The sequence below is a fragment of the Grus americana genome, chromosome 2, assembly GCF_028858705.1.
Source record: "Grus americana isolate bGruAme1 chromosome 2, bGruAme1.mat, whole genome shotgun sequence".
Taxonomy (NCBI): domain Eukaryota; kingdom Metazoa; phylum Chordata; class Aves; order Gruiformes; family Gruidae; genus Grus; species Grus americana.
This window is the reverse complement of record NC_072853.1, coordinates 22092247-22119722: the sequence shown is the minus strand read 5'-3', so window position 1 is coordinate 22119722 and position 27476 is coordinate 22092247. Positions and strand designations below refer to the sequence as shown.

Genomic DNA, 27476 nt, shown 5'->3' with positions numbered 1-27476 from the left:
GGACTGGTATGGAGTAAAGAGAATAAATGGTCTCTCATGTGAAGGAGATGGATAGACTATAACTACCTAAGGAAATATTTCCTACCCTTGTTTTTCCATTTCACCCAAACCATATTATTGGGCCTCACTCTACATCTTTTATATTTTTATTAAAATTTTACCTTCAGTATTATTGGAATGTATTAAAAAGGAAAATTATAAATGGAATTATTTTATGAAAATGATGATTTATTTATTGCACACATCAAACAAATTGTCTCCAGAAATAAACAGTTAATTTACTCTTCTGCCAAAGTGTAGTTTCAGTATTTGAAAATGAGTTATTTTTTCTATCAATGAACTTGTGGAACTAGACACTGAATATTCATATATATGTATTAATTTGAATTGCATTCTTAAAATTGTGTAGTTTTAAAGCCATATGAGAACCATAACTCTCGTAAGCCATATGAGAGTTCCGTCTTTGCTTTTTTACTACCACTGCTTCGCTTCAATTCCCCTTAATTAAGTGCTTGTATTATCTAGAGACAGAAAATGAGTAAGTACAATTTATATACCTGGTTTCTATAAAAATTCTTCTGGAATCATGAACTGAAACACATATGTCAAATGCTGACTGAAATCTCATGTTCTGTATACTATACAGTGACTTTGATTTTTTAAATCTGTCAACCGGCGCAAGCAGGCTGTCAAGTGTGCCATGCCTGAGAAAAATGTCATTAAATAGGCATGAACCAACATTCAGGAAAGCAAGCACATAGAATTTTCTTTCACATTTCTGTTCTATTTCTTTCTTTAAATGGAAGTCAACAGCAACTGGATGTCCCTCATGATTACTTTGAGTTAAGAAAAAATATCCTCCCTTGATGAGAAAGCAGAACCTATAACAGTAGAAGTTATATAAAATATTAAAATAGGCATCCTGTATTATACCTCTCTAGCTTTATTCTACCTCTGGAAGTCTGTACTAGAGACTTTAGAGGAAGGTACGTGCACTTCTATGGTGCATAGTCATACAGTAAGAGACTTGTGGGAAAAGTTTATTTCCAGATATCTGTATTCTTAGAAGTTATTTTTTCCTCATGATTGATAAAATTGCAGATTGTATTTTTATTATTCATATACATGCCTCACTATTTTTTGAAAACTAAGAATTTTGCTTCCGTAATATTTTGTATACATGAGTTTGGCAGGTAATATATTGTGTAAAAGAGTTATTTCCTTAAATGCAGAAGTTGCTTAAGTATGGTTTCAGCACAGATATAAGGAAAGCAAGCGATATATTTGATTTTCATATAAACATATTTACAACTAAGGAGAAATGAGAGGAAAAACAGCACAGGCGTTCAGGATTAGGTAAAAATACTCTGAATATTGAGTACTAGTAGAATTGTACTAAATAGGAGATATACTAAAGTCTGAATTGCAGTGCTGTTGGAAGTTGACATGCAGGAAAACCTGAGTTCTGGTAATGCACAAAAAAAGCACAGTAGCACAAGAGTGTTCCACCAGAGGAAAAAATAGCCGTTTACCATACTGTGGCTCTGCCACACTAGCCTGATTTATGTAGTTTTCCTCAAGAATCTTTCTAGGACTAGTTTATTGTTTTGTATAAAAACTAAGCTTCCCAGTCCTTAAGTGTTTAGGCAAGATGCACTGTGAAGAGGGAAGGACCACAATGGGTGCCCAGAGAAGCTGAGTGAACAGCGTGCTAGATTCACTCTGGACTCATTTGGTTGATCTGGCTTTTGAAGTCAATTCCCAAACCACCTCTTAAAACCTCTCTGAAACTCTCTGCCTCGCTTCTTGCTTGGTTCTGCTGCCATTAGCTCTTCTGGCAAAGAAATCAATATGCCATTCCCACCACTGCTCAGACTCAGGAATCCCTACTGAAGCATAAAGCCTGGGAGGAACCATGCCATTCCTCTCTCCTTGCCCCCATGACTGGAACGTGCCCAGTGGATCGACCAGGGAGAGTTGAAAAGCTTTGCTGCTAGTGAGAAAAAAAGAGAGAAGATACTTCTTGTATGTGGAGCCCTAGAAGTGTTTGCAATCAATGTGAAATCAGTGTAGAATCAAGAGAGAATTCCATCAGCTCGGGTCATATTAGCCACTACAAAAGGGTCTGAGCAACTAAAGGTGTTGAATGCCAGACTAAACGGGGTGGGATTTATGTAGGAGTTAGAATAGTGAAAAATGATTGTTTTGTTTAGAAGCAAAGGTAAACCAGACTGGCAACTAGCTGACATACATTTAAACCTCAAAGTATCATAAGGCTCATTTTATTTGTTTTATTAGGAGAAAATAATGACCTACAAAAAGGCAGAGAGATCCAGTTATATAATATAGCAATTAGTAATAGTCAGTAATGTAGTAATTAGGAATACAGTATATTAGAGCAACAAGGAACAAAGTTGGGGTAAAAGAGGTAAAAGACCAGATAAAAACTGAAATTTTGGTGACAAGATTATTTAGCCAAATGTAGAAAACAGTACACCAAATAGAGAATAATACAGGACACCAAAGAGGACTTTCCAACTCCACCTTTTTAATGATTCATATTGATGATAAGACTGAAACTTTCTACATCATCAGACATATGTAATGCTGCAGTTTCTGTTAATAACCACCATTCAGATTTTAGAAATGAACATAATTCTCTGTGTTTGATGTAGGAGACTAGTAGTTTTAGGCATACTAGCGTGCTACTTTGCGGTCTTCTAACCTGTTAGCAAGACCAAGACAAATTAAGCTGTGGAAAAGAAGAGTTAAGTATGCGCTCAGTTCATTTGAGTGATGTAGGTGCAGCTGAAATGCCCTTGGAGCACGCAGACACTGAAAAGCTGCAGTTCTTCAGACTGAGACACTGATTCAGCAATGAATCGAGTACCACCTTGTGGTCTACCTGTGTGAGAGAATGTGCAAAAGGTAAGAGCTGTAACACTGGAGGTGGAGGACGTTGAGTTTGAATACATCAAAAGCAGTTCTCCTTAACTCTGAATCTTGTCACAATATGCAAAAGTGTCCAAGAAGTGCCTTTTTCCTCCGAAACCTGCAGTAAGTAGTTGTGTCATTGGTACAGCTACCTGTCGTATCCTTTGACCTGTGTTGTTGATTAAAACATTTGATTTGATGGTGTTTTGGGGATGCCCTTGTCTCCTCCTTAAAAGTCCAAACAGAGCAGTACACAGGGCAGAAAAGATTGCTAGCAGAAACATTTGTCACTTTTCTTCTTTAAACCCTTGCGGAGAAGGAGTTGAACAAACTTCCAGGCTAATAGAATGATGAGACCTTTGATATTCTTACTCTTTATAAGCTGTAGTTGATTTATACTGGTTTTGAATTGGCAATTGTTTTTGAAAATTTAAGTTTAGAGTTTGGGAGTTCTGGGAAACTCATGATATGCCGGGTAATAATTTGATAATTTATAATAATTATGAATATCTCTTTGATCCTATGATTGTTTCTTACAATTTCTGTTGTTAAGGATGTAACTAGAAATATTCAAAATAGTAAATGAAAAATGGAGTCTAGGTTAGATATCCATATTCCCTCAAAAGAGTGCAGAAATTGGAAATCTATTTTGTATACATTTCTTTTTCACATACCAGTTTAAATTTTAAAATTTTAGATATCTGGATAAAAGTTGGAAAGACGAAATAATTAGAATGGAGCTATGCTGAAGAATAATTAAGGTGGCAAAAATTAACACACAAATATTCCATGCAGTGAAGTTCTATAAAATACCTGTAAAACTAAGGGCCTAACCAGCAGCATTCGATAGGCTTATAAATGGGAATAACTCTGCGTAGTTTTACTGGGTCCCTTCGTCTTCTCCTTCCCCACCTCCACACCAATAAGCTCTTTGCTTCAGGAAATAAACCAAACACCAATTAGACTAACAAAGATTTTTCCATATGAGGAAACTATTTATTTGTTGCCTGTTCCATGGTTTTTGTGCTTTCCTATGGACTAGTCAGTAATTGTATTTTTGGACAAGAAATGGTGGCTAAACCAGCTGTCTGGTCTGGAAGGACAGGTCCTGTCACTCTCAACAGCCTGTGAGCGCTCAGGTTGCCTAACCAATCGTGCTCATTTGTGATATGTAAGGAATACATTACTCAACGCTATATGTAAGGAATACATTACTCAACACTATATGTAAGGAATACACTACTCAATGGCAGAGATAATCTCTCTGGCCCACAGTGCTAATAGCATTTATATTTTCAATCAAGTATTTTATTGTATTTTTAATATAAAAATTTTATGGAATAAATTGCTGATGTTGCAGTTATGGTTCCCATAAATACAGGATTTAAAGTTCAATTATAAGACTTAAAAATGTAGCTAGATGAAACAAATTCAGAATTCTAGATTTGAGTTCTATATGCATAGCAATGTAGAAAACATCTCTTCTTTCATTTCTATTTTTATCAAACTGTATTGTGCTGATGAGGTGAAAGTAATTTAGTGACTTTGAATACAGATGTGGATTTGGTGTGATTTCTAGTATTTTCTTCTTTAGTCAATGATATGCAAACTCTCAGAAAAGATTTCTGTTGCTTTTTTCTTTTTCATTTAATTCGAGGTCTCTTTTAATTTATTTTGATTTTGATGCTTTTCTAATTTATTTTTCAGTCTTGAGTATCTGCATGTCTGTCAGAGATTTAGGGTATTCTTAAATGTAGTACCGTGGTTAACATAAATACTGCATTCACATATGATGATGGCTGAAGTATAAACATCTGAAAGTAGACTGATACTGGCTGCCTTCATCTGTCAGCAGGTACTTTCTGGTGTCAGCCATTTTCTTAGTTTTTGCGCCAGCTTCTATCGCTTATCTTATATCTAGAAAGCAGAGGTTAAATACATTATAAAATGTTGTTAAAGTACCTTATAATTTTACAATAAATCTCAAAGAGAAAAAATTACTCCTAAAAGTAAAAAATAAAATCGTCAGTCTATTTTGGCTCTTAATATCCATTGGTTAGTGGAGTTTATTGGAAAAAAGGGATTTCAACAGCAGAAAATTACATTTTTCCATTTAAAAAAAAAAAAAAACCACTAAAAATACTAAGTGTAACACAGAGTCTTGAGTTTTACTCTTACAGCAATGAATTAAATATTCTTTTGCAAAAAGCGAATATTTTCCAGAAAAAAAAATTATCAAACACATATGTATCAAATATACATAAAAATAAAAAGATTTATATCAAAGCCAGATTCAATTAAGTAATTGTAACCATTCCCTTAATAATCACATTTAAAAATCACCTGGGTGCTGTTTTGACCAATTTCCAGCCAGAGTAATCACTGCGATTTATCTTATATCCTTTTATCCTTCTTGTAACAGAAAATCTTTTCCTTTCAGAACTGCTTTGTAGAGACACATGAATTGCTAAACCGTTAGTCTGTTTTGGTTCAGAATGGCTATCTTTTCATAGTAAACTCAATTATTTCTGTTTACAGTTCTTATATGAATTTAAGCTGCAAACTGCCAAGACGCTATTGAACTGAGCAACAATTAAAGTATAACATAGTGTGACTGTGCCTGAATTAATTACCTAAGATGTACTGAAACTGATGTTATGCTGATAATAAATGAGGAAATCTACAGAAAACAAGAAAGAAAATTAACTGGGAAATATGTACTAAATATCTGGGTGCCAAAGTGTGACATTCAAAAATAGAAAATATATGAAGTTAATTGAATTGCTGCAACAGTCAGGGAACTCCAAGGCATGAGAATAGCAATCTATGATAACATATATCACACCAGACTGCAGTTTGTGTTACTTAACTCTGTGGCTGGCAGAACAGGCGCAAAAAGGACATTATTCACATTTGAAAGATAACAAGGGCATAGCAGTGGTTCCAGCTAGATGGAAACGTGTTTGCTAGATCAATTTGCTAGGCTAGCGACCTTGAAAAATCAAGGCAAGCGTGGCATGCAAGTAGAAAGGATAGACCTGAAGTCCCAGTGCAGCGCTTGCCTGGAGCCTGCTTAAACGTGTAGGGTTCAAAACGAAGAAGCAGGACCTTTGCTGGTCTGCTTTGCAGGGGGTGGTTCAGAGGCCACCGAGCCCCTCTCCTGGGCTGCGGCACCTTGAGAAGGTACTCCTGGGACATACCTTATGGTATGGAGGGTTCCCCCAGGTTTTACTCTTATCATTTGTAATTCTTCACTGAAAACGTTCTGGCTATAATGATGAGACCTGTGAAGTGGTTTTAGCAGTGTGGATATTTTCTTAGGTCCAGCATCTGCAAGTGCATCTGTTTATTAAATGGGTTGATTTGCTTTCATAGCAGCCCCAAAGTTATCAGTGGAAATTTTGCCAGTTTATCATCCAAACAACAGATTTGTGGTTTTGAGGAATTTTTGCTCTCTGTTATGCAAGAAAAAAGCTATGTATCTCTATCAGATTTCCCCAAGGCATTGCATTTCTTTGATTCTTGTACCACATAATGTCTTGCAGTTAATTTTAGTGACTATAACTGTGACTTCAAGCATCTGTATTGCAAGTGGTATGCGTGGAGGGTTTGCATGGATACATAACACACCACCATTATTCTGTAAAAGCTGGTTCTGCACATCGGAGCTAATCAAAGTAGGGTCAGGGCTTTGGAGTCTCAGCATAGAGAGGTCTTTCCTTCATAAAGCCTTAATGCCTTCAGCAACATTTCTAGGGAAAATATTACTAAAACGTGAAATTTTCTCAGTGGCCCTTCTAACCTATGGTATTTCTGACTGTCATTTGTTGGAAGTAAAATCTTTACTTACAAGAATTAATATTGATTTAGTGTTAAGCAGTAGAATATCTTCTTTAGTAATACATCAGAAGGAATATTATCTTCCTCCTGCAGATGGAAATTGTTATTTTACCGGAGCTTTCACTGACAGTCTGGAATCAGCAAATAATAACAGAAAATAAGAAGGGTGGGGTGGGGAGTGGGGGGGAAGCAGTTTTGACAATTTAATCCTTAATTCTGAGCACAGTAATGATGTACCCAAAAAAGTGTTTATTTTTGTAATACAAAAAGTAGAATAGTTAAAGTATTGCAGCAAACTTATTCTACTATTAGTATTCCACGACAGTAGAAAATGAAATTTTAGACAAAATTATCAAATAAAATCTACATAAACAAAACCTCTTTTTTGTTTCCTAAAAGAGCTTCTTGTCCTAAATCTTTGCCTTGAACATATATAGATTTTTCATCTAATAACCTTAAGTATCATGCTGAAAAGAAGTTTGAAAATTTTGTTTCTTCCAGAGTCAGTTGATTTGGAGGGAAAAATATTCATCTATCATACAGCCAAACATACACAATTTTGTCATGGAGTTCAATCTGTGTTTTCTTCAAACTAGGTAAAATCTTTAAAAGATGTTATATTCATTTTGTTGTATAGAGTATCTTAGATCCATTAAATTTCAGAGAACCAGGATGCATCATCCTGGTTCTGTTCTCTCCAGTGACACATGCCATCAGGTGAAAAACAGTTCTGGTGATTTGCATACTTCTGCAGTCTAATCTGAAGCAACTAGCTAATTAATAATATCTGCACGTTACTTAGTTTGAATATGATTTTCTAAAAACAAAATTCAAAACACTCTGACATAGTTTTCTGTATCTAAGAGACGATAACGTAAATTCACTGCTGGTAAACAGACTGGCATTCAGTTTCAAGAAGTAATTTGGGTGGATTTTAGGACGCAGTTAGAAATGTTTCTTTTCCCACTTCTAAGCTAGTTTCTAGTCACATAAATTTAGGAAATGAGATGCTAATGCTATACTAAGGAAACATCTGTAAAATGAAAATAACTTCAAGGGTTCTAATAATTCATAGACATTTAAAATCTTCAAAAGCATTCACGGAAGGTTTTGATGCCAAAATAATTCCAATATAGATAGCTGTCTTGTGAAATGATCTAAATTTCACATACAGTTTCAACTGAATTATTTTTTGTTTCTCTCCCAGAAATGTTACATATAATTATCCTACTGTTAAAGTGGTTTATGTGATGAAGTTGAAGTTGTAAGTAACGTTAATAGATGTTGCATATTTTCTGTAAAAGTGAATTCAAATTAACCTTACAAGCAAGCAAAGAGGTAAATTATTATAATATTTACAATGCGATAAGACAGACGTAAGTAATACATGTTTTCTAATTACTCCTTTTTTGAGAACTGAAGCACAATGACTAAAGAGAAAAAGAGTTCAGTTTTTCTGTTCCCTGGGAGTGCTTTGCATGCTCAGGATCTCCCTGCAGTCTTTTTCCCCTAGTTGCAATATAACAAGGGTAAAGCTGCTGAGGAAATACATTTTAGGGAAAAGTAATGTTTTCTAAGCAGTTTAACTTGCCCGTGGAGGGATAAGGAGATGGTGGTATCTACCTCTTGCAGATTTGTTTCCCCTTTAGCTAGAGATGAATCAGCAGAAAATTTGTAGAGACCTGAGCTCACACATGTCTTATTATACAGGGATTTTCCAAGATATATCCCAAAAATGAGTGAAAACAAGAGATTAAGAAAAAGGATAATTGGACCTTCCCTCAAATCATGCTTGATTTTGGAGGCTACCCTCTGTTATCTATGGATTTAAGGACTTATAAAGTGGAATCATACAGAGATATATTTATATCCTGTTCTTGAGCAATTGTGTTACTCATGGTCCTGAGGCACTTCTGCTTACAGGAATAAGCACTCACCAGATGGCCCATGTGGCAATCCAGCTGTTCCCTTCAGCATGAATTCCTTTGAAGGTGCTGTGTCCCAGGACAAATTTGGTGAAAGTCATATTTAAATGTTACATAGAGAAAGTAGGATTAAGGGGGAAGTTCATATCTCTGTTTTCATCCATCAGGTATGCTGAAATACTTAACAGGCTTTTGGGGTGAAATAAAGTGTAATGAAACAGAAATTCTGTGATAAGAAAAGATGGTTGCCTTTCCATCTTCTTTTTATTTGTTTTTATGAGAGACCCAAGGACTAAAAAAAAAAAACAATTATGGAAATGTAGTTTAAAATCCAGGTCAAATGAGAACTCTTTAAAACAGATATTGTTGACTTCCTAGCTTGCGTTTGCAAAGTAACGTCTTAAGCCCAAATTAGGTAGAACAATCAGAGACAAAAGAGGACTTCTTTAAACAGAAATCCCGTCTTCTTACCCTCTTTAAAAAAATAAGCTGTTGCCTGGATGGCAGGACTGTATGAAATACAAGAGATTTTGAATGAAGTGATGACAGAAATGGCATGTGACCCACCTGAGGAACAGAAACAGATACAGGAAGCACACTTTGACTCTGTTTATCTGATGTAAGTAGGATTCACTAGAGTTAGAAGACCAAAAAGGACCAGAAACAGAATTAAGAGTTATCACTGAAACTGAACCCATTGAGCAAGTGAGTAACCATAGGCAGGCTCACCAGTTTGTCCTAACAAATGTGCACCAGGAGATAAAGCACTGGAGCTACCATTAAATGCAATTGCACAGTAGATTGTGAAGCCCTGGACACCTGCATTTTCGTAACCAGCCTGACTTGAACAGCTCAGATTTTTTACAATGAGCAGTGCCCATGATGATGCATCTTCAGGGGACTTGGCACAGTGTTCTGGAATGCTAAAGCATTACTGATCTCTTTTTTAAATAGATTTTCTTCCTTCTGTATAAGACAGTCAAAAAGTTAATGTGTGGCAGGTAAAAAGATGCTGGGAAGTTTGAGATCTACATCAAGATTTTATAACTCATCATCACAAAGCCGGGCTGTGGACCTGTTTCTCTAAAGTGAAACTTGGTGACTGACTCCGCCCTGTTTTAAATAGCAGTTAAAAATCAGGAGGTCAGCAGTATGAAAGGGAATTTGGATAGAAAATGTTTCAAATAAATCTTAGAAAGAGCTTTGGTTTATTTTCCTTTTCGCCTGCTTTCCTGAATTACTTTCATGTTAGAAAAGGGGAACTGATTTTTGGACATCCTTCTACCCTTAATTCTCATTAAAGGGTTCTTCTTTGGAAGCTATTGTCTCATATAGAGAGACTCATATCTCTTCAAGATCTTTGCTTTTGGTCAAAAATTGTTGGGAATATTCTGGCTATATGAGAGGATTCTGTGGTTCATCTATAACTTGTTAAGGCATGTTGGAATCATCAGATCTTGTAACAAGGTGAAGTCCATCCACAGGAGATGAAATTTTCTATTCATTCCAATTTATATAGGCAATTATAGCTGTTTCACCTTAGCTGTATGTTATACTTGGATCTCTCTTCTACCTCATTTAATCTGTCAGAATCAACTAGAACCATGGAAAAGATCATCTTACTTTAATATTCAGACTAAGAAAATTCTTAAAATTCTCAGTTACTTTCCTTGATAGATAATAGAAATCAGTTATTTTTGGTTTTAAAGTAGATGTCTAGTTATATAGTACATGAAGCATACTACCGAATGCCGCAGGCCAGTGGTGGTAGCTTCTTGTTATTATGAAATGTCATGTCCCAGAGTCCTGTTGCAATGACTTGATGATTTGGAGTAGAAGCTCTCACTCTGAGTCGTGACTTTAAGGTAGCTTTTGATGAGAAATTATGAGACGCTTGCTTGGCTATTATAAACCTTATATTTTCACTCCAGTGTGTATCACATCTTGGATTGCTTTTTAAGAATTTTTTTGAGGTGATGCTTAGAATTGTTCCCGTGTTGTTTTACCTGTCTTCTACTTTACCTTAAACAACAGGTGTTTTACCCACTGTGTTTTTCATAGAAGAGATGGAATTTTAAAAAGTGTCTTTGTGCTTTTGAAGTCTTTGGAAGAATGTAGTAACTTTATATACCCCAGCAGAAAGTTTGCAGTGCTCTCTTCTTTCAAAATTTGTAAAATTTGGCCCTGACTTAAAGTAAGGTGAAATAAGAACACTTAGTTCCCCAGACAGGATGAAGCTATCTTTGTGAATTAATTCTGCATCAATAACACCTTGATTCCAGAACAGGTATCAGTGCAGCTGAAATTAGAGGTTGTCTTGATCTTCCAAAAGTCGTATTGTATGGAAAAGATCATCAGAACAAGAAACTACTTGGTGTTTTGAAACTGACTGCAGGAACAGATTTTTTTTGTAGGAAGACAAACCTGTTGGCAAGCTGATTCTCAAGCTCACTACAAGACCTAAATACTTAAGAACAGCCGTACAGCTTTCTACTTTACCAAATATTTGCAAGTCCTGTAAGTTCTTCTTGATGTAATCCCAGAACATTTCCTAGTGGTCTCCTATATTTATTTCATATTGGGCACTTAGGGAGTTCTTAAAAAAATTGCACCCTATGCCAACATATATGAAGCAGGTGATTTTTTGTCTTTTGATTTGGCTTGCCTCCAGACTACCTCCCTTTAGATTTCCAGTTGTCCTTAATGATCCACTGATGGCTTCTGCATTACTGCTGGCCTTGCAGTTTCTTATTCAGCTCCTGGCTCACCTTGACCCATAGGATGACAGAGTAATTTGGGTTGGAGGGGACCTCAGGAGCTCTCTAGTCCAACCCTTAGCTTAAGGCAGGGTCAGTTGTGAGATCAGTACAGGTTGCTCAGGGCTTTATCCAGTCATGTTTTGAAAACTTTCAAGGATGAAAACTGCACAACTTCTCCGGGCAACCTGATCCACTGCTTCACTGTACATATGGTAAAAATGTGCCACCTTATACCAGTCATAGCTGCTGTGAATTGCTTGGCTCTGTCTTTTTGATATCCTCCTTGTATGACCTGGCAGGTTGCCATTAGGTACTCCCAAAGCCATCACTTGTCCAGGCAGAACAAGCCCAGCTCCCCCAGCCTCTCTTCACAGGGCAAATGCTCTAGCCCCCATCATTTTGGTGGCCTTCCAATAAACTCATTCTAGTTTATTGATGTCATTGTTGTACTTTGGGTCTCAAAACTGGATCCAATATTCTAGATGTGGTCTAAAGAGTGCTGAATAAAGGGGAATAGTCACTCCCCTTGATCTACTGGTTATGTTCCAGTCAATACAACCAAGGCTTTTCTTTGCTGACAAGGCCCACTGCTGACTTGCTTGATCTTTTCCATCATTTTGTTTTGATTTATTAATTTAGCAGTAGGATGCTGTTTGCAACATGGCTTAGTCCTGTAGCAAAATCAGGATTTAGGAGCTCCTTTGTAAGACTCTATATATGAGCACTGGTTAGTGAAATAGATAAACAGATGGCACCAAACCACTAAGGGAAAGATGCGAGAACTTTTGAAATAGATTTTTTTCACATGTTCAATAGAAATATGTGTGTTCCTTTTTACCAACATGTTTCAATTGGTGGCCTAACTTTATTGGAGATTAGGATGGTTTAGAAGACGGATGTTGCAAATCAGGTTACAGTCAGTTCTTTATTTCAAGGTAGTAGTAGATTGGAATGTTCCGAATAATGGGAAAAAAATATGTTGGATAAGGAATGGGAGTAAGGAATGAATCTACCTCCAGCTAGATTTATCGGTTCAGGCACCATACTGCTCAGAAGTAGCAGCACCATGTGTAGCTCTTTCTTTTATGCTAATGCAGTATAAGAACGCCAAGAGAGGCACAGTAGGGCCAGAGTCAGGAGATCAAGGGGTGCCTAATGCAAATCAGGGACTGGCTGAAGGGAGAACAGGGTTGGAACAATGCCAATGGGGCTCATTAGAAGCAAAATATAGGGCTAAGAAAGCAAGATCCAAGAATTAGGAATAAAAGGGAGGAAGATAAGATAGGATCCAGGACAACAAAGCAGAAGTGAGGATTGGCAGCCAAGAATTAGTATGAGCTAGAACTGATTGCAGCTCTGTATTGAGAAGCCCAAGGCAACTGTGGAGCTTATTATATACCTAATACCAGAGCACTGCAAGAATTAAGCTCCCTGGTCAGTCCTTAAATCTCCCAAGGGACTGATGGATGACATGTGCAGCTGATAGCTACAGCAGGGCTGGCAGAGGCTGACCTGGCTAGCTGTACCTCAGCTGCCTTGATGGAGCCTGACAGGAGTGACAAATGGTAAGCACAGATTATTGAGTTGGCTAAGTATGAATTACAAGTAAGGGCAGATTCATCGTAGCCTTCATCTTGGGTTTGTGTGTATGCAAGCTACAGATAAACATATATTTTCTCTACGTATTTGTTTGTATATAGTATTTTGTAATAATTACTTAGAATCTTTTGCTTTATATAAATGTAAAATTGTTGTATATATTAGTAAGTATTTGGTTTTATTCTTAATGGCACATTTCATTAGGCAGCCATTAACAAAGGTTTTAGAAAGAATCAAACAATCCAATAACATTCATTCCAATGATGTGTGGTAACTAAAATTTGCAATGCCTTTAGAGGCTGTGAGCTTGCACCAAAAGCTACAGATGAAATTACAGAACATTTCATACAATTGCTGTGCTCTGGCTGCTTGAGAGCTTTTGTCAGCGAGGCGAAGAACTATTGAAACAGTCCAGAACGGTTCTTTAATCTTCTTGTAGTAGCACAATGGACAATTGTCTGAAATATCTTCCCAACATTTTGATCAGTAAAAACATTGACCAGATTTGCATGTTCCTATGTAAATGCTAGCAAATAAAAGCTGGTGAATAGACTATAAAAACAGAAAAGAAAAAAAAAGATAATAAAATAGAAAGACAGTTGGAAATCACTGACAATTTCAATTGCCTGGACAACTGCATGACTGTATAGTCCAAGATGGAAGACTGGTAACAATAGATTAAAGCAGTATGAAACACTTTAAAACTCCCTTTGATTTAGAAGTTCTAAAACAGTTTCTTCCGAGAAATAAGTTTCAGAGCAGTTATAGCTCTACGTGGCCTGTCAGTCATATAGTGGTAGTTCACAAACAGGTCAAAACATTTGCATAGGTGGTTGTATGAGGAAGCAGAACAGGTATTTGTTGTTCAGCTTTAATAATCTTGAATTTGTCACTACAGGAAAGTCATCTATTTCAGTTACAAGGTATCGGCACAAACACCTATCACTTTGTTAGGGTCTCCTCCTGATTATGTTACTAATGCAGAGGTAAGGGCTTTTAGAAACTTTAAACCTTAGTTGATAGAATCTGTAATCATTAAATTTATCCCCTTCTTCAACACAGCAAAACAGGACAAAATCATCTTACTATTAAAAATGCAAAAGCAACTTTTAATCAACCCCTCTGCTTGCAGCAGACTTCCTATTGTTGAAACAGCTTGAACAGGCTGGGTACTCTTACAGCTTTATGGGTCATAAAGTCCAGAATGCTGCCTATATTATGAGTCTTGATTGGGTTTTAACTTTATTACAATAAGAGAGACTTGTATTTCCAGCACTGAGAAAGTCAGGAGATAATTTTCCTACTGCCATGGCTGTTACTTAAAAAAGAAAAAAAGAAAAAAAAAAGAAAAAAAAAAAAGGAAGAAACAGTATTTAATTAACCTGCATAGTAGGCAGATGCTCTTCACCACAGTCCGGACCTCCTGGTTGTCCAAACCAGAGGAGCTATCAGTGCACATGAGGCTCCCTTACTGTCCTCATGCCCATGTTTTCTTCTGAGGGCAGTTGGAGCACCCAGGGTAGTAGCTGGGTCTGAAGATCCAAACCTGTGGCCATGCTACAGCCAGGATCGGGGCTGCGCTTACCCAGCAGGGTGCATTCAGGCCGTGCAAACTCCTACAGCATGGTATGCAGGGACAGCAGTGGGACGGACGGGACACGGTAGCGGTGTTTCAGACATAATGGGTGGGCCGCACTAGGTTAATAATGACCTTTTCAGTCTAAGAGTTGATCTTATCATACAGTTGGTGACATTTAGAAAAAAAAAGAAAGTGAAATTTGGAGGATGAAAACAAGGAAGTATGTGAAATATATGAAGATGTAATGCCTTGGGTAACTTTAGCCACATAAAAAATGAAGATAGAATAGTGCAAAATTGTGCAAAAATGGTTGTGTTTCACAGTCAGAGTACATGACATGAAAGAACCGAATACTTTTTAAAAATCAGTATTCACACAATGGAAGTGCCGTTATACTTTTGAGGCAGAGAGCAAAGGAGCACTTCAGAAACTGCCTTGTATAGAACTGCAGTTTAAGAAACAAATGTAAAACTGAAATGCCAGCACAGCTTCTGTCAGACAAGCAGTATGTTTCCTTTGTTGGCTGTGCTGCAGTTACTGAAACACTAACATGCAATACACTTACTGTTATAATCCATTTCCCAAACAGAATTAAGTCAGCTATAAGGTCAAAAGTAGACCTTAGCATCAGAATAGAGAGCAATTTGGAGCGGAGTTAATGCGTGAATATGAGGTATCTGAGCTTTGTCCAGCAAGAAAGACAATTTAGTTTCAGTTTCTAGATGTTTCTTTGTTAGGCAGCCAGCAGATGCCGGGAGTGTAGCTCAGACAATGTGTAAATAAAACTTTTGAAAACAAGTATTGTATATTAAGACATTCAGATTTAATGAAAGGATCAATTCACTTTCCCAATTTCAAATCTAAACCCTTCTGAAATAGTAAGGGTCAAATAATATTTCTGTGCCATCTGACCCAACTGAAAACATTTGATGGGAAGTACCTTTACATACAACTGAGAAAAAAGAGACAAGGTAATGATCTGATGATCTGTTTTTCACATTATATTTCGAAAATAATTTACCTTTAAGTTGCTTTTCTTGCCATAGCACTTCTCAATCTTCTCCATTGCAATAGATTATTACTATTGCATTAGCCTTAAAAAAAATACCATAAGATTGTTTTATTTATGAAAATGTCTGGATTTATTATATACAGCACATTGCTATGAAAAACGTATTTTAAGAAGCGATGTTCTCCAGGTGTGGAAATAAAGCAGACAAAATCAAAACCATAGGTTTTTGAAACTTCGAGTATGCTGCAGAATGACTCTTTGGAGTAACTTTGCACAGTGCTGATACCGTTTGCTGCTTCGTGTTGTTTGCGTGCATTTAATTTAGAAGGGCTCGCTTCCATGGGCTGCTTGGCAAGCTCAGTGTGGGCTCTGCACGTTGAGGTCTGTTATTCTATGAATCACCACAAGTAATTATCTATCCCTTAATTGGAATGTAATTAACAATTCCACCAATGATTTACCTCTGACAGTGCGGTCTGTCTCCTTTCCCCAGAGGCTAGCCACGTTAGGTCTGTAAGGCTAGCGGTGTGGCTACCCTGAGGTCACCAGCCACTGTCAATATGACAGCTGTTCATATAGGCACGCACGGTCTGGCGATACGTTAGCTCTGTTGGGAGCCAGTAGCAGGGCAGCCCTGGCAGCACAGGGCTCGGCATGGTTGGTACATCTGCTTGGGACCCCCGGCAAACGCTGGGGGCTTGAGGGCAGCTCTGCGTTGCCTTTTCTATAGTGCGTGGTCGCAGCCCAGTACACCAGGCTGTACTTCCCAATCTTGGTAGTTTTAGGCTAAATCAACACAAACAACACTCACAACTTTATCTTCAATGCAGAATTATTCTAGGGAGGGTGAGGTGGGTGGAACTGAATAGATAAGACTCAATATATACAGATTACACTAGGCACAGTTATTTTTTTCTTCTCCAAAGGGCTAAGTAGTTGCTCTTTTAAAAGGCATTGCTGCAAAAGAACAATCCTTTTATTCTGGTATAATGTTCCATTATCTCTGATGATGACGACAGCTGTTTAATCATTGTTTTTATGTTCCCAAATGAATATATCAATAATAAGACATAGTGTCTTCTTTATCAAGCAAAAATATTAACGGCATCAATAAAACCAGTCAGTAAATATTACAACATTTAAAAGATGTAATCACAGAGATACTCTGTGAGTTTATGGCTGGCTAAGTGCCCTCACACTTAAAGGCTCGGGAGGGCTCGAGTGGTGTGTCAGTGAAAACAGATACTGTAAATTAGGGCAGGTCAGGCAGGCAGCTGCAGCCTATGCAGCCGTTGTGGGTAAGCGTGCAGCTCAGACTGTGCTGCAGGTATACGGTGTAACCTGCATGAGCATTTTTTTCTTGTCTTTATTTTATTTCCCTGTCTTAAAATGGGCAAAACAGCTTACTATTTCTAAGACTAAAATTAATTTATGATAAATAGGCACTCAGGTGCTATTCTGAAATGCTATTTAGACACTGCACAATCTTTCAGAATATTTCCCAGTGTAGCATTCCTTGCAAGAGAACTGAAGCAAATGATATGTGTACTTCACGAAAGACGGTTATTCTAAAACTATAAAAAAGGGATAAATTTGATAGCCAAACCTGGACACCCTTCTCTTCTGCAGGACTACACAGGTCTGACACTTTACATTATGAATTGCTTTCTCCAGGTGGCTGAGTTCAATGTAGCTACCCCTAAGAGTTCAACAAGCCACTGATGTATTATGCAGATTATTTTCTCCCATTGTTTTCTTTCAGTCCTGCCTGTGCTTCTCTTCACATCTTTCCACACTGTCTTCTTTCCGTGTCAGCCCAACAATTACCTGGCGATCATTGACAATTCATCTTGCAGTACTGTTTTTCTGAAAAGTAGCCCATCAGATTTCTGCATAAACAGAAATGTCTGTACATGGAGAGGGGAAAAATATCTTTCTGCTATTTTTTATATCTGCACATAATGCACTGCAGAGCGGCAGAGACTTAGCATTACTTTAGAGCTAACTGGTGTAACAAGAACAAGTAACCATAATATTTTGTTCAAATCTAACTTGAACAGCTCTGCACAACACTGCTTTACATTGTATGGGCTTACTGCTGACCACCAGTCACCTGCCAGTTCCATGTTTGGACTATACTATTAACAAGTTCAAATAATATTGTAATTTTTTTAGTTTCTGAGGCACTTGTACACTGTCCGTGCAAATTACCTCTAGTCCTGTCCCATCCTTTCAAACTTCCCAGCCCAGCAGTTCAGCAAGATGCGGGGTTTGTTTGCACAGCTACAACATCGCTTTGTCTTTTGGTTTGATAATCTCATCTACCTATTTACTAAAATAAAAATAATAAAAAAATAATTGTTAACATTTGTCAGCCAGAAGTTCCTGTAAATAGGCTAGGCCCCAAAAGAGATATATATTTTATAGCTAGCATGAAGCACATTCTGTCCCTGTTCAATCTTTCATGAGCTCAGTAATCATGGGCAAGTCACTAAGTCTCTCCGCTTTGCTTTCCTGTACTGGTGAAACAGTTGTGGTAAGAATGTTCTGTGATGGTTTAGATGTCTTTGCTAGGGTTTGTGAAACCCTCGGAAGAGTTGGAAATTTTGTACCAGTCACTCCATAGATGAAGCTGAGGACCTAATAGCTTGAATGGGATAACAAAGCAGAGTAAAATTAATAGAAACCAAGACATAACTCGTATTCTGTATCAGTTAAAAACTTCATTACGAAAATTCAGGCAGTCTGGTGAGAAAGGCAGTTTAGATAGCATCAGGGACCAGATCCACAGCTGATCTGTGGTAATGTCACTGACAACATCTGCATCTTTGTCCCTTTCCTCTTACAGTATCGGTCAGGACGGGATCCTCAGCGAGGCTCAGACAATGTTTCCAATAAGTCTTCAGACAGCGATGTCAGTGATGTCTCAGCTGTGTCACGGACAAGCAGTGCTTCACGTTTCAGCAGCACAAGTTACATGTCTGTCCAGTCAGAGCGACCAAGAGGAAACAAGAAAATAAGGTGAGCATGAGGAGCTGTAATGCCAGCCATAGCAGTGCTATTTGTGTAACTGAACATTTATCAGTAATGATATTTCAAATTAATATTTACCTATGTTGAAATTTGCAGGGAATTTGCAAAATAGTCATTTAAATGTCTTCTTCACCTAATGCTTTTTGAAGTCTTCATGGTATTTGTTTTTAGCCAAGTTCTTCATCTTAGGTTATACTAATATACACTAAAATAACGCACATATGCTGTCAGCAAGCATGAGGCACACATAGATTTGCACTTTCTGAAAACCATTTGGTAAAATACTGAGTATGGCTGAAAAGACAGTTTAATTTGAAAATTTGTGCTGGCAATGTCAGAGGTATCTTAATTTCCTTTTAAACTAGAGCTGCTGAACTTTTATAGAAGTCTTATTTAATACTTACACAGACCAATTCAATTTCTTTAATACACTAGTCCAATTTAACTGTAGGTGTACAACCATTGAATTACTCTTCAACAAGCTGTACACAGTGTATCTGTGAGCACAACACAGCATCTCCTTTGCCTGCGCCCTGTGCACACTCAGAGGAGCTTTGGCTGTAGAAGGAATGAAAGATCATTTTTCTTGGAAGGTGTAACCCACCTCCATCTCTCAGCAAAATGCAATGTCAGCCTATATTAAGTCTCAGAAAATTGTCCTCTTGAGAGAAATGATGCATTTGAAAAGATTGTTTAAACATCTGTTTATATGGACATTCTTAGGACCACATTGTTTCTGTCATGCAGTTATGTATACATTTCTAAATGTGATGTACTGCCATGCAACTTTTATTCGAAGAGGGACTTAGAGACTGTCCTAAGGAAATGTCCCAAGGTTCTCTAGTGTAGACTGGAGTCTTAGCCAGCATGGTCTAACTTACAACTGCTTCCCTCTTCTAGTTTTTATTCCATTTCTTTTGCATTTCCTTTCTTGTGAGTTCATGCATGTTCTTCTCCATGACCCTAACTTTAATTTATTCTTTTCTTTTTTTCTTTTTGCACGCCTTTTTCAATTTTTGTTGACTTCAGAAGGACAAGGGATATAGAGGGAAAAAAAGAGGGAGGGCTGGAAGGGGATGAACAAGATGGAATATTTCCTGAGGAGGAAGAAAAAGAGGAGGAGGAGGAAAAAGCAAAGGAGCGAGAAATTAATGAAAAAGGGGAAGGGCAAGAGGTGACAGAGAACTGTGATAAGGAGGAAATCAAAGGATCAGGGCATGATGAAAAAGCTCAAGAAGACCAAGCTGAGGAAGGGAAAGAGGATGACAGGTAAAATATACTTCTGATTCTATAGATCTATTCTTCTTCCTCCTGTACCAGGACCCTACTTGCCTTCCCTTTCCCCCCCCTTCGCTTAGCTTATTGTCTATGTTCTCGGCAGGTTTTTTGCTTTCAATCACGATGTTTTCATATTTAAGCAAGTTGCACTCTCAGCTTCAGTGAACTTGTTCTGCATACCAAATGATGCAGCGCACTAACTTGATTCATTGTTATGCATGTGACAACAGCATATTATTTTTTAAATTGATTTAGACTAGAGCTTGGCTTTGACTATAATAAACAATAGAAATTATAAGATTCCTTGTTATATTCCCTGCTTGAATTATTTCAGAGAAAAATCTTTTGTTGAGTGATATCTCAGCAGTATCAAAACCATCTTTACTTTCATTTGTGGCAGTACTAAAGATGAGAATTTGGATTTATTTTTTTTTAATCCTCTTTGTGTAGGCTGATAAATGTGCATATTGATCGACAATCAACATGGATAAGCAGAGCCTTCCCTTTTCTTGTTCCACGTGAATAACTGTCATGGGTTGCTGTATTGTGGAGGGGTCATGTACCTCTGCTGCTGTATTGTGTCCGGAAACATTTCAGCACAATTGGCTCTGGGTTTATCAGATAATATGCTAGATTTAAACATTTTACCACAATTCCTTTGAACTTTTAATGTAAACGAGTGACATTTTGTATTGCAAAATCCATGTAATTTGCATTATGAGAAATACAATATTCCTTCTTTCTTCATTAGCAAAAAAATGAGTTTGAGATTTGCTGAATATGCTTGAACCCCTTCTCACCTACACAAGAATGGCAGAAAATCTCAGGAAAAAATACTTTCTTTTAACCTGCTAATTCTGCACTACCTATAGAAAACTTATGCCTGTAAAACTGTGCTCATATATATTAGGGTAAGCACAGAGCACGCTATGGCAATCCACTTCCTTTGCTACAAACTTACATATGTACATGCCCGTACATACACACACATGTGAACATGCACAAAGCAAAGGTGATACAAAAAGAGAATCAAAATCTGTAGTGTTCAGTCTGGGGTGGTATGGGCCAATATAGCCATACTACTGCCTTTAAACATTAGGTGCCACCATTCCTTCACTCATGTGAGTGCATTTTAGAATTCAGCAAAAGCAGCTGTTTAGAAACAGCTAAGGAAAGGATGTGATAAAGACCTTTATCTCTCCTGGCTCCCACTAAGTTCCCAGTTTAATGGATCTGGAAGTCGTGCCTCTCAAAAAGCATGACCCTGTTCCTGGTTTCCAGCTTTCTGCTCAGGTTAGTCTTCAGCCAAAATGCTGTCCCTCACAGAAAGTAAAGTCCTCGGAGAAAAAAACTCTTTTTCCCCATGCCAGTTTGTTCCTCTGCTTGTTAGCTGCTCTCTGCCTTCAGGAAGAAGCAGCCCAAGTCAGGAGTCCTTTCTTCATGGAGAAACAAGATGTTACTAAGTGGCTTCTCTGGAGTGACTTTTGCTTGGGTTACGTTCTGGCTCCCGACATGAAAATCAGTCTCTGTTATTGTTTGCCCACTTTGTCCTTTTTGACCACTTTTAGTATGCAAGTTGTGAATAAAAAGGAAAGTTTCTTTATATCCACCTTCCCTTCCCCTAGTACAATAAGTGCCCATCTTTTTAGTATTGTCTAAATATTCTTCTAGGGTAAGAAGAAAACTGAAAAGCACAGATTGATTCCCATATAACTACAGGTATATGTACACATTTATATACACACATAGTTGTATATCATTAACATACTGAAATATCGTGACTTGTGTATTCAGTGGATAATCCTGAAAGCAGGATTAATCCTAAGCATTGTTGCAAATTCAGTGCCTTCTGCTCTCTTGTTTGGCAATTTATGAGATACCTTATACCTGGCAATTTATAAGATAGTTATTAGATAAGTTAACAGCTTCAGCTTTCCAAAAAATGTTTTCAGACCCGCCACCAATATTAAACAATCACCAAAGCATCACTTAGAAATTAAACATCTCAACAGGTATTTGAGAGGCCCAACAGAACCAAAGCAGTCAGCTCATCCAACACAGAATAGTACTAAATTATCATCTAGTTCTTGAGATCTTGGGCATCAATAAAAGCTATATTGCAGATGGGAATTTTCAACAAATATTTTTACTTCAGAGGTGTATCTTCAGTTGAACAGAAGTCACCTTTCCTCTGGGCAATCTGGAACACAGGGGCTGCTCTCAATCATTCCACCATCAAGAATTAGCTCATTAAGGATACATCATACCTCTTGATGTCACTGTGCTTATATACTTTATGAGCAATGGTAATAGTCACACCAAGGGCTTCAATCTGCTGAGATCATGAGTGGGTTCAGTGTGACTGTGAAGACAGATATCCACCATGGATTATCCCATGCCTATTTTAAAGAGTTCCTCAGTGCATTAAACTGCATTAGCTTTTGGAGCACTGCAGCACAGTAAATCAATAAATCTTTTTTTGGCAGAAATAGCTGTAGCATCAGATTTTGCCTTCATTAAACCTTGTAAAACTAAACCTTGGCATATGGTTGACCTATAGGGAAAACATAATTGTGTTGTTTCTTGGCAATATATGTTAGTAAAGAGAAAGCACAGATCAAGCTTCCCTGTTGCAATCCTTAAGGATCCCTTACGTACAGTTCCCCGACATTATTTCTAATTCCGGCTCCCTGATGATATCAGGGACAAAAAAAAAAAGCCCTCTTAGATCTAACATGTGAGCATTCATAATTTTTATTGCGGGAAATCTGCTTAAGACTGCTCTAAATCTTAACCTTCCTTAACATTTTTCTAAATATCAGTCCTAAGCATTCATTCTGGTAGTCACGATAGTTTTGTTTTATCATACGAATACACAGCAATTGTAATCACAGAGCAGGATTTCACTGTGCTACACACCGTTGAAGTACAGAAGAAAAATACAACCTCTGTTCCAAGCACACAGAGTCTAAATCATGAGATGACATGTGAGTCCAGAGAAGGAAACACAGGAGAATTAAGAAATGTTCCACATGACAGGAGATAGTTATAATACTGGGTAGGGGACATCTTGACAACAGAGAGTGTGAAAGGGATATTTGAAGAAAGAAAATGAGATAGCTTTGTGAATGTCTCTGGAGAGCTCTTTTCAAGCATTAGAGACAATGAGGAAAAAACACGAGGTGCTTACTAAAAGTATATCAAGTGGATGATGGGGCAAGTACGATGAGCAGCAGGAGCTGATCTTTCCATCTTGAATCTGAGAAGATAAATGTGATAAGGAACGACTGCTAAAATACTAGAAAATAAAGATTAATTACATACAACCGGATAAAAGAGAGTATAGCTTTTTACCAATGTATGGAGAAAGATGACACAGCCAAATTGAAAGGTTATGAAACTTACCTTTCCTACAGTATCCTGGAAGGGGTTAGGGTAGGTAAATTGCCAGAGCTGGAGAAAAGCACTGCAGTGGCTGGCATCTGAAATGGTGAGAGAGTGGACAAAACAATTAGCTGTGTGGGCAGACAGAGAGGGTAAAGGTGTGAAATAGAAAGCACACGCAAGTCACAAAAAAGTAGACCTAATATGAAGCCTGAGTTAAAAGGCCTGCCAAACAGCAGGTCTGAATGACACGCATGATCCACATGGCTGGGAGAACAAGCAGAAGAGAGGTCTTGTAGGGAAATAGTGAATTTAACAGCACAGAGTTGAGATCCGTGATTCAAAGGAGGTGCTAAAGAAAGAGATTTTAGTGTGGGCAGGAGGAGACAGGGGAGGTGAGAGGGAGTTTTTCTTGCAGAGAAGATAATGCCTTGATGTAGTGTTGATGAAGGGATGATGTTTGAGGGATAGCAATAGAGGAGACACTGCTACAGCCCTGTGGGACCATCTGGGTGAGCAGAAAATGAGAATCTACCAGAGCATGTTTTGAATGAAAGGTTAGAGAGAGAAAAAAATGAGAGCGATGAACTGTGGAACTAAGGGAAGTAACATATTAGAGCATGGTTAATTGTAGCGAAGCAAAGAAGAAAACAGTGTATTCTTGAAATCTTAAGAAGTCATTAAAGACTTTTGCAGGAGTAGTTTCAACTGAATGCAAAAATGGAAAGATAGTTGTTTGGAAAGGGTCTGAAATGTAATTGGAAAACAAGAACTCAAGAGATTTACTTAAAACGATGTGTTCAATTAATTCAGATATGAACAGGAGAAAGGAGATGTGGCTGTAGTTGTAGAACTGATGAGAGCAAGACTAGAGGTTCTGCATTACTTTCTAAAGGGATATGCTAAAGCTTGTTTCTATGATTTAGGGAAAGAGCCAGTGATGACCAGGTGGCTAGAGGTAAGAATGAGGAAAAAGGCATGGCAGGGGAAGGAAATGAGAAGATAGCATACAATCACTTAGGCAAATCAAACAGTTGAGGACAAAATCCAGTGAAAAATTTCTGCGTCCATGACAGGAGCAAGGGGAGAGAAATGCATAAAGAGGAGAATGCAGAGACAGCACAGAAGAATCGGTCATATGTTTTGCTAGGTATCAGAAGAAATCAATGATATCTCGTAAAGAAAAGAAGTGAATGCTAAAGGACAGTAGAAGAAATAGAGCTGATTAAGTAGGAAGATGACACAAGTGAGGAAGGAGAATTTGTAGCAGAAAAAGTCAGCTGTGGTGTAGTTTTTCAAAGGCACTTGAAGATACCAGAAACAGAATGCAGGATGTAGCTTTAAGTAATGGATTGGTTCAGATACAAAACTTTTGCTCTTCCTCATGGTTCTTCACGCTCGCTGTGCCCTTTCCCTTGTTAGGTATAAAGATTCATTTCAAATTAACTTTCTAGTTCTTTTTTTGTGTCATTCAGTCAAAAAAAGTTTAAAGAATTTTATTTGTACATTTTAAAACTTATTCCTGATGTGTATTTGTTCCTTAGGTTTTCATTATATTGTAACCTTAGTATTTCAGGTTTTATGAGCTTTCCACTGTGATTGCAGCTATTATCAGATAAATGTAGTGTTTTGCAAAGCTGGATGAAAAAGCTTGTCAATTCAGTCTGTGCAAGCTCCTTCACAGGCGTGGAAGCCAATAACATTTTTTGAAAATCTATAGTCTGGTAAAAATACCAAAAACTGTGCACAAGATAACAAGCATCAAGAATCCATTTTCCATGTGCATATGCTATTTGGTTTCTTAAAGCTATTTCAGAATGATTATAATGATTGCTCCAACTGCACCACTGGGTGAAAGTATTTAATTGTGCCTAACTTTTCTAGCCAAACAGGACATAGGTTTATAAGGGAAAGCTGTAGCCTGAGACTCTTTCCCCACTGCGTGATCGGTCCCTTAGCAAAACTGCAGTACAGGCAGTCTGTGCTCCCATACCTCTAGCTATGTATATATACATATAACATCCACCCAGTGTAATTTCTGCCATGGGGGGAGAGAGAACTTGGGTACAGTTATGTCAATATTCATGTAATTTTTCAGAGAAAACATGTCAGCATGCAGTTTCCTGCAGTTCTCAACCCAAGATGTCGGTGTAACAATTTTTTTAACATCACAACACAGTGACCTTGCCATTCCTGGGATGAGAACAACAGGTTGCAGTACAATGTTCACCAGGTCTTTTCAGCTGCAAAACGTTTCATTATTCAGGCAGCCGGGGCAGGTATGATGGACTGAGTCCTTGAACAAAAAGCGGCAACTTCATTCTCCATCCCCCAACGTAACTCTTCTGCCTACTTCTGACTGCAAAAGCAGAAAGCTGCTAACGTATTGCCAGTCTGTGACTCTGAAATCAGAGGACCTGAAATAAACTGGTTTTCAGTAAGATTTCATTAGTATTATTGGGCTGTGTAGAGTCTGTTAGCAATTCATAGCAAATTCTTGCCCCATTTGGAGCATAGATTCAAAATGACTAGTTTTTAATGCAAGCTTTTTAACTTTAGTATTCCAAAATGAGGCAAATCTTCAAAAGCTGCAAATTAACACAGCTACTGTGTCTGCAAGCAACACAAACAGTCAATAATTTAGCTATTTGGTTTTTTACACTTTTGTGGATGACAGACAGAAGAAAATTATCTGTGCCTTCTAGAAAAATATCATGGAAAAGGATACAAAATGTCAATGGTTCAGAAAGGAATTATATGAATTCATTTATTTGTTGTGAAATATATACTGAGAGTAGAATACAAATTATTTAAGAAATCTAGCCAAGTCACCTGTTTCTAAGTTATTCATCACAATCCATCGAACCCTTGGAGACCCATTTTTTCCTGTTACTTTGGAGTAAGTACAAAAGATGTATAGACTCCTTTACAGCTAGTAAACTTATTTTGATCCACTGGGAAATGGAATAATAGAATCATATTATAGAAGCATAGAATGGTTTGGGCTGGAAGGGACCTCAAAGATCATCTAGTTCCACCCCCCTGCCATGGGCAGGGACACCCTCCACTAGACCAGGTTGCCCAAAGCCCCATCCAACCTGGCCTTGAACACTTCCAGGGAGGGGGCATCCACAGCTTCTCTGGGCAACCTGTGCCAGTGCCTCACCACCCTCACAGGAAAGAATTTCTTCCTAATATCTAATCTAAATCTACCTTCTTTCAGTTTAAAACCATTCTCCTTTGTCCTGTCACTCCATGCCCTTGTAAACAGTCCCTCTCCAGCTTTCCTGTAGGCCCCTTCAGGTACTGGAAGGCTGCTGTAAGGTCTCCCCAGAGCCTTCTCTTCTCCAGGCTGAACAAGCCCAAGTCTCTCAGCCTGTCCTCAGAGGAGAGGTGCTCCAGCCCTCCGCTCACCTTTGTGGGCCTCCTCTGGACTCAGTCCAGCAGGTCCATGTCTTTCTTGTACTGGGGCCCCCAGAGCTGGATGCACTGCTCCAGGTGGGGTCTCATAAGAGCAGACTAGAGGGGGTAATAAATAGAGGCAGTAATAAAGTAATGAATTTGGAAGTACACATTATTAGTAGGTGAACAGTGAAAGTACCTCATTTGAAACAGTCTGCAGCTTTGAGATATGGTGCCCAGCAGGGAACTCAGACATTTGTTCTTTGACAGCAGCACAATATCATTGAGACTGCTTCCCTCTCTGTGAAATGCAGCCTGCACTTCAACCTCTGTTGAGTCAGCTCTGACCTGTGATCCAGAAAGCACTGATTTACTCCTGTTACTAAAGGTTATTTAAAAACAGCGCACCAGTAGTTTAAAAAAAAAAATAGAGGTGCAGATGGAAAGCCCTGTAGACATGCACTGAAGTAGTGATGAAGGGAAAAATTAAAACGAGGATTTGAAGCAAATATAAATGTTGAAATTAGTTTTTGCACTTTCAAGGGTCTTAGAGACTCATTTTGTGAAGATATTTAGAACTAGATTGAATCATAAATTCTTCAATAGACAGACTTTTTAATCTTTTTTTGTACAGGATTGAGCATAACAGGTCTGTGGACAAGAATAGCAATAGCAACAACTAAGTGTGGGGTAGGAACTTAGAAAAACAAGGAATTGAATGTTGAAGCCCA

General features: G+C 37.9%; 1 protein-coding gene across 50 annotated transcripts in view; it reads left to right on the top strand.

Annotated features, from left to right (window-relative positions):
- The window catches only part of RIMS2 (regulating synaptic membrane exocytosis 2), a 502429-nt gene that overhangs the window by 403068 nt on the left and 71885 nt on the right, over positions 1–27476 (top strand). For 44 of the 50 annotated variants that reach the window (XM_054816636.1, XM_054816622.1, XM_054816632.1 and 41 more), the window contains one exon: positions 18497–18669. The exons of the other annotated variants lie outside the window; for them this stretch is intronic. In XM_054816636.1, coding sequence (XP_054672611.1) covers positions 18497–18669 — 173 coding nt within the window. The remainder of the gene's footprint in view (positions 1–18496; positions 18670–27476) is intronic. 50 annotated transcript variants of the gene reach the window in all.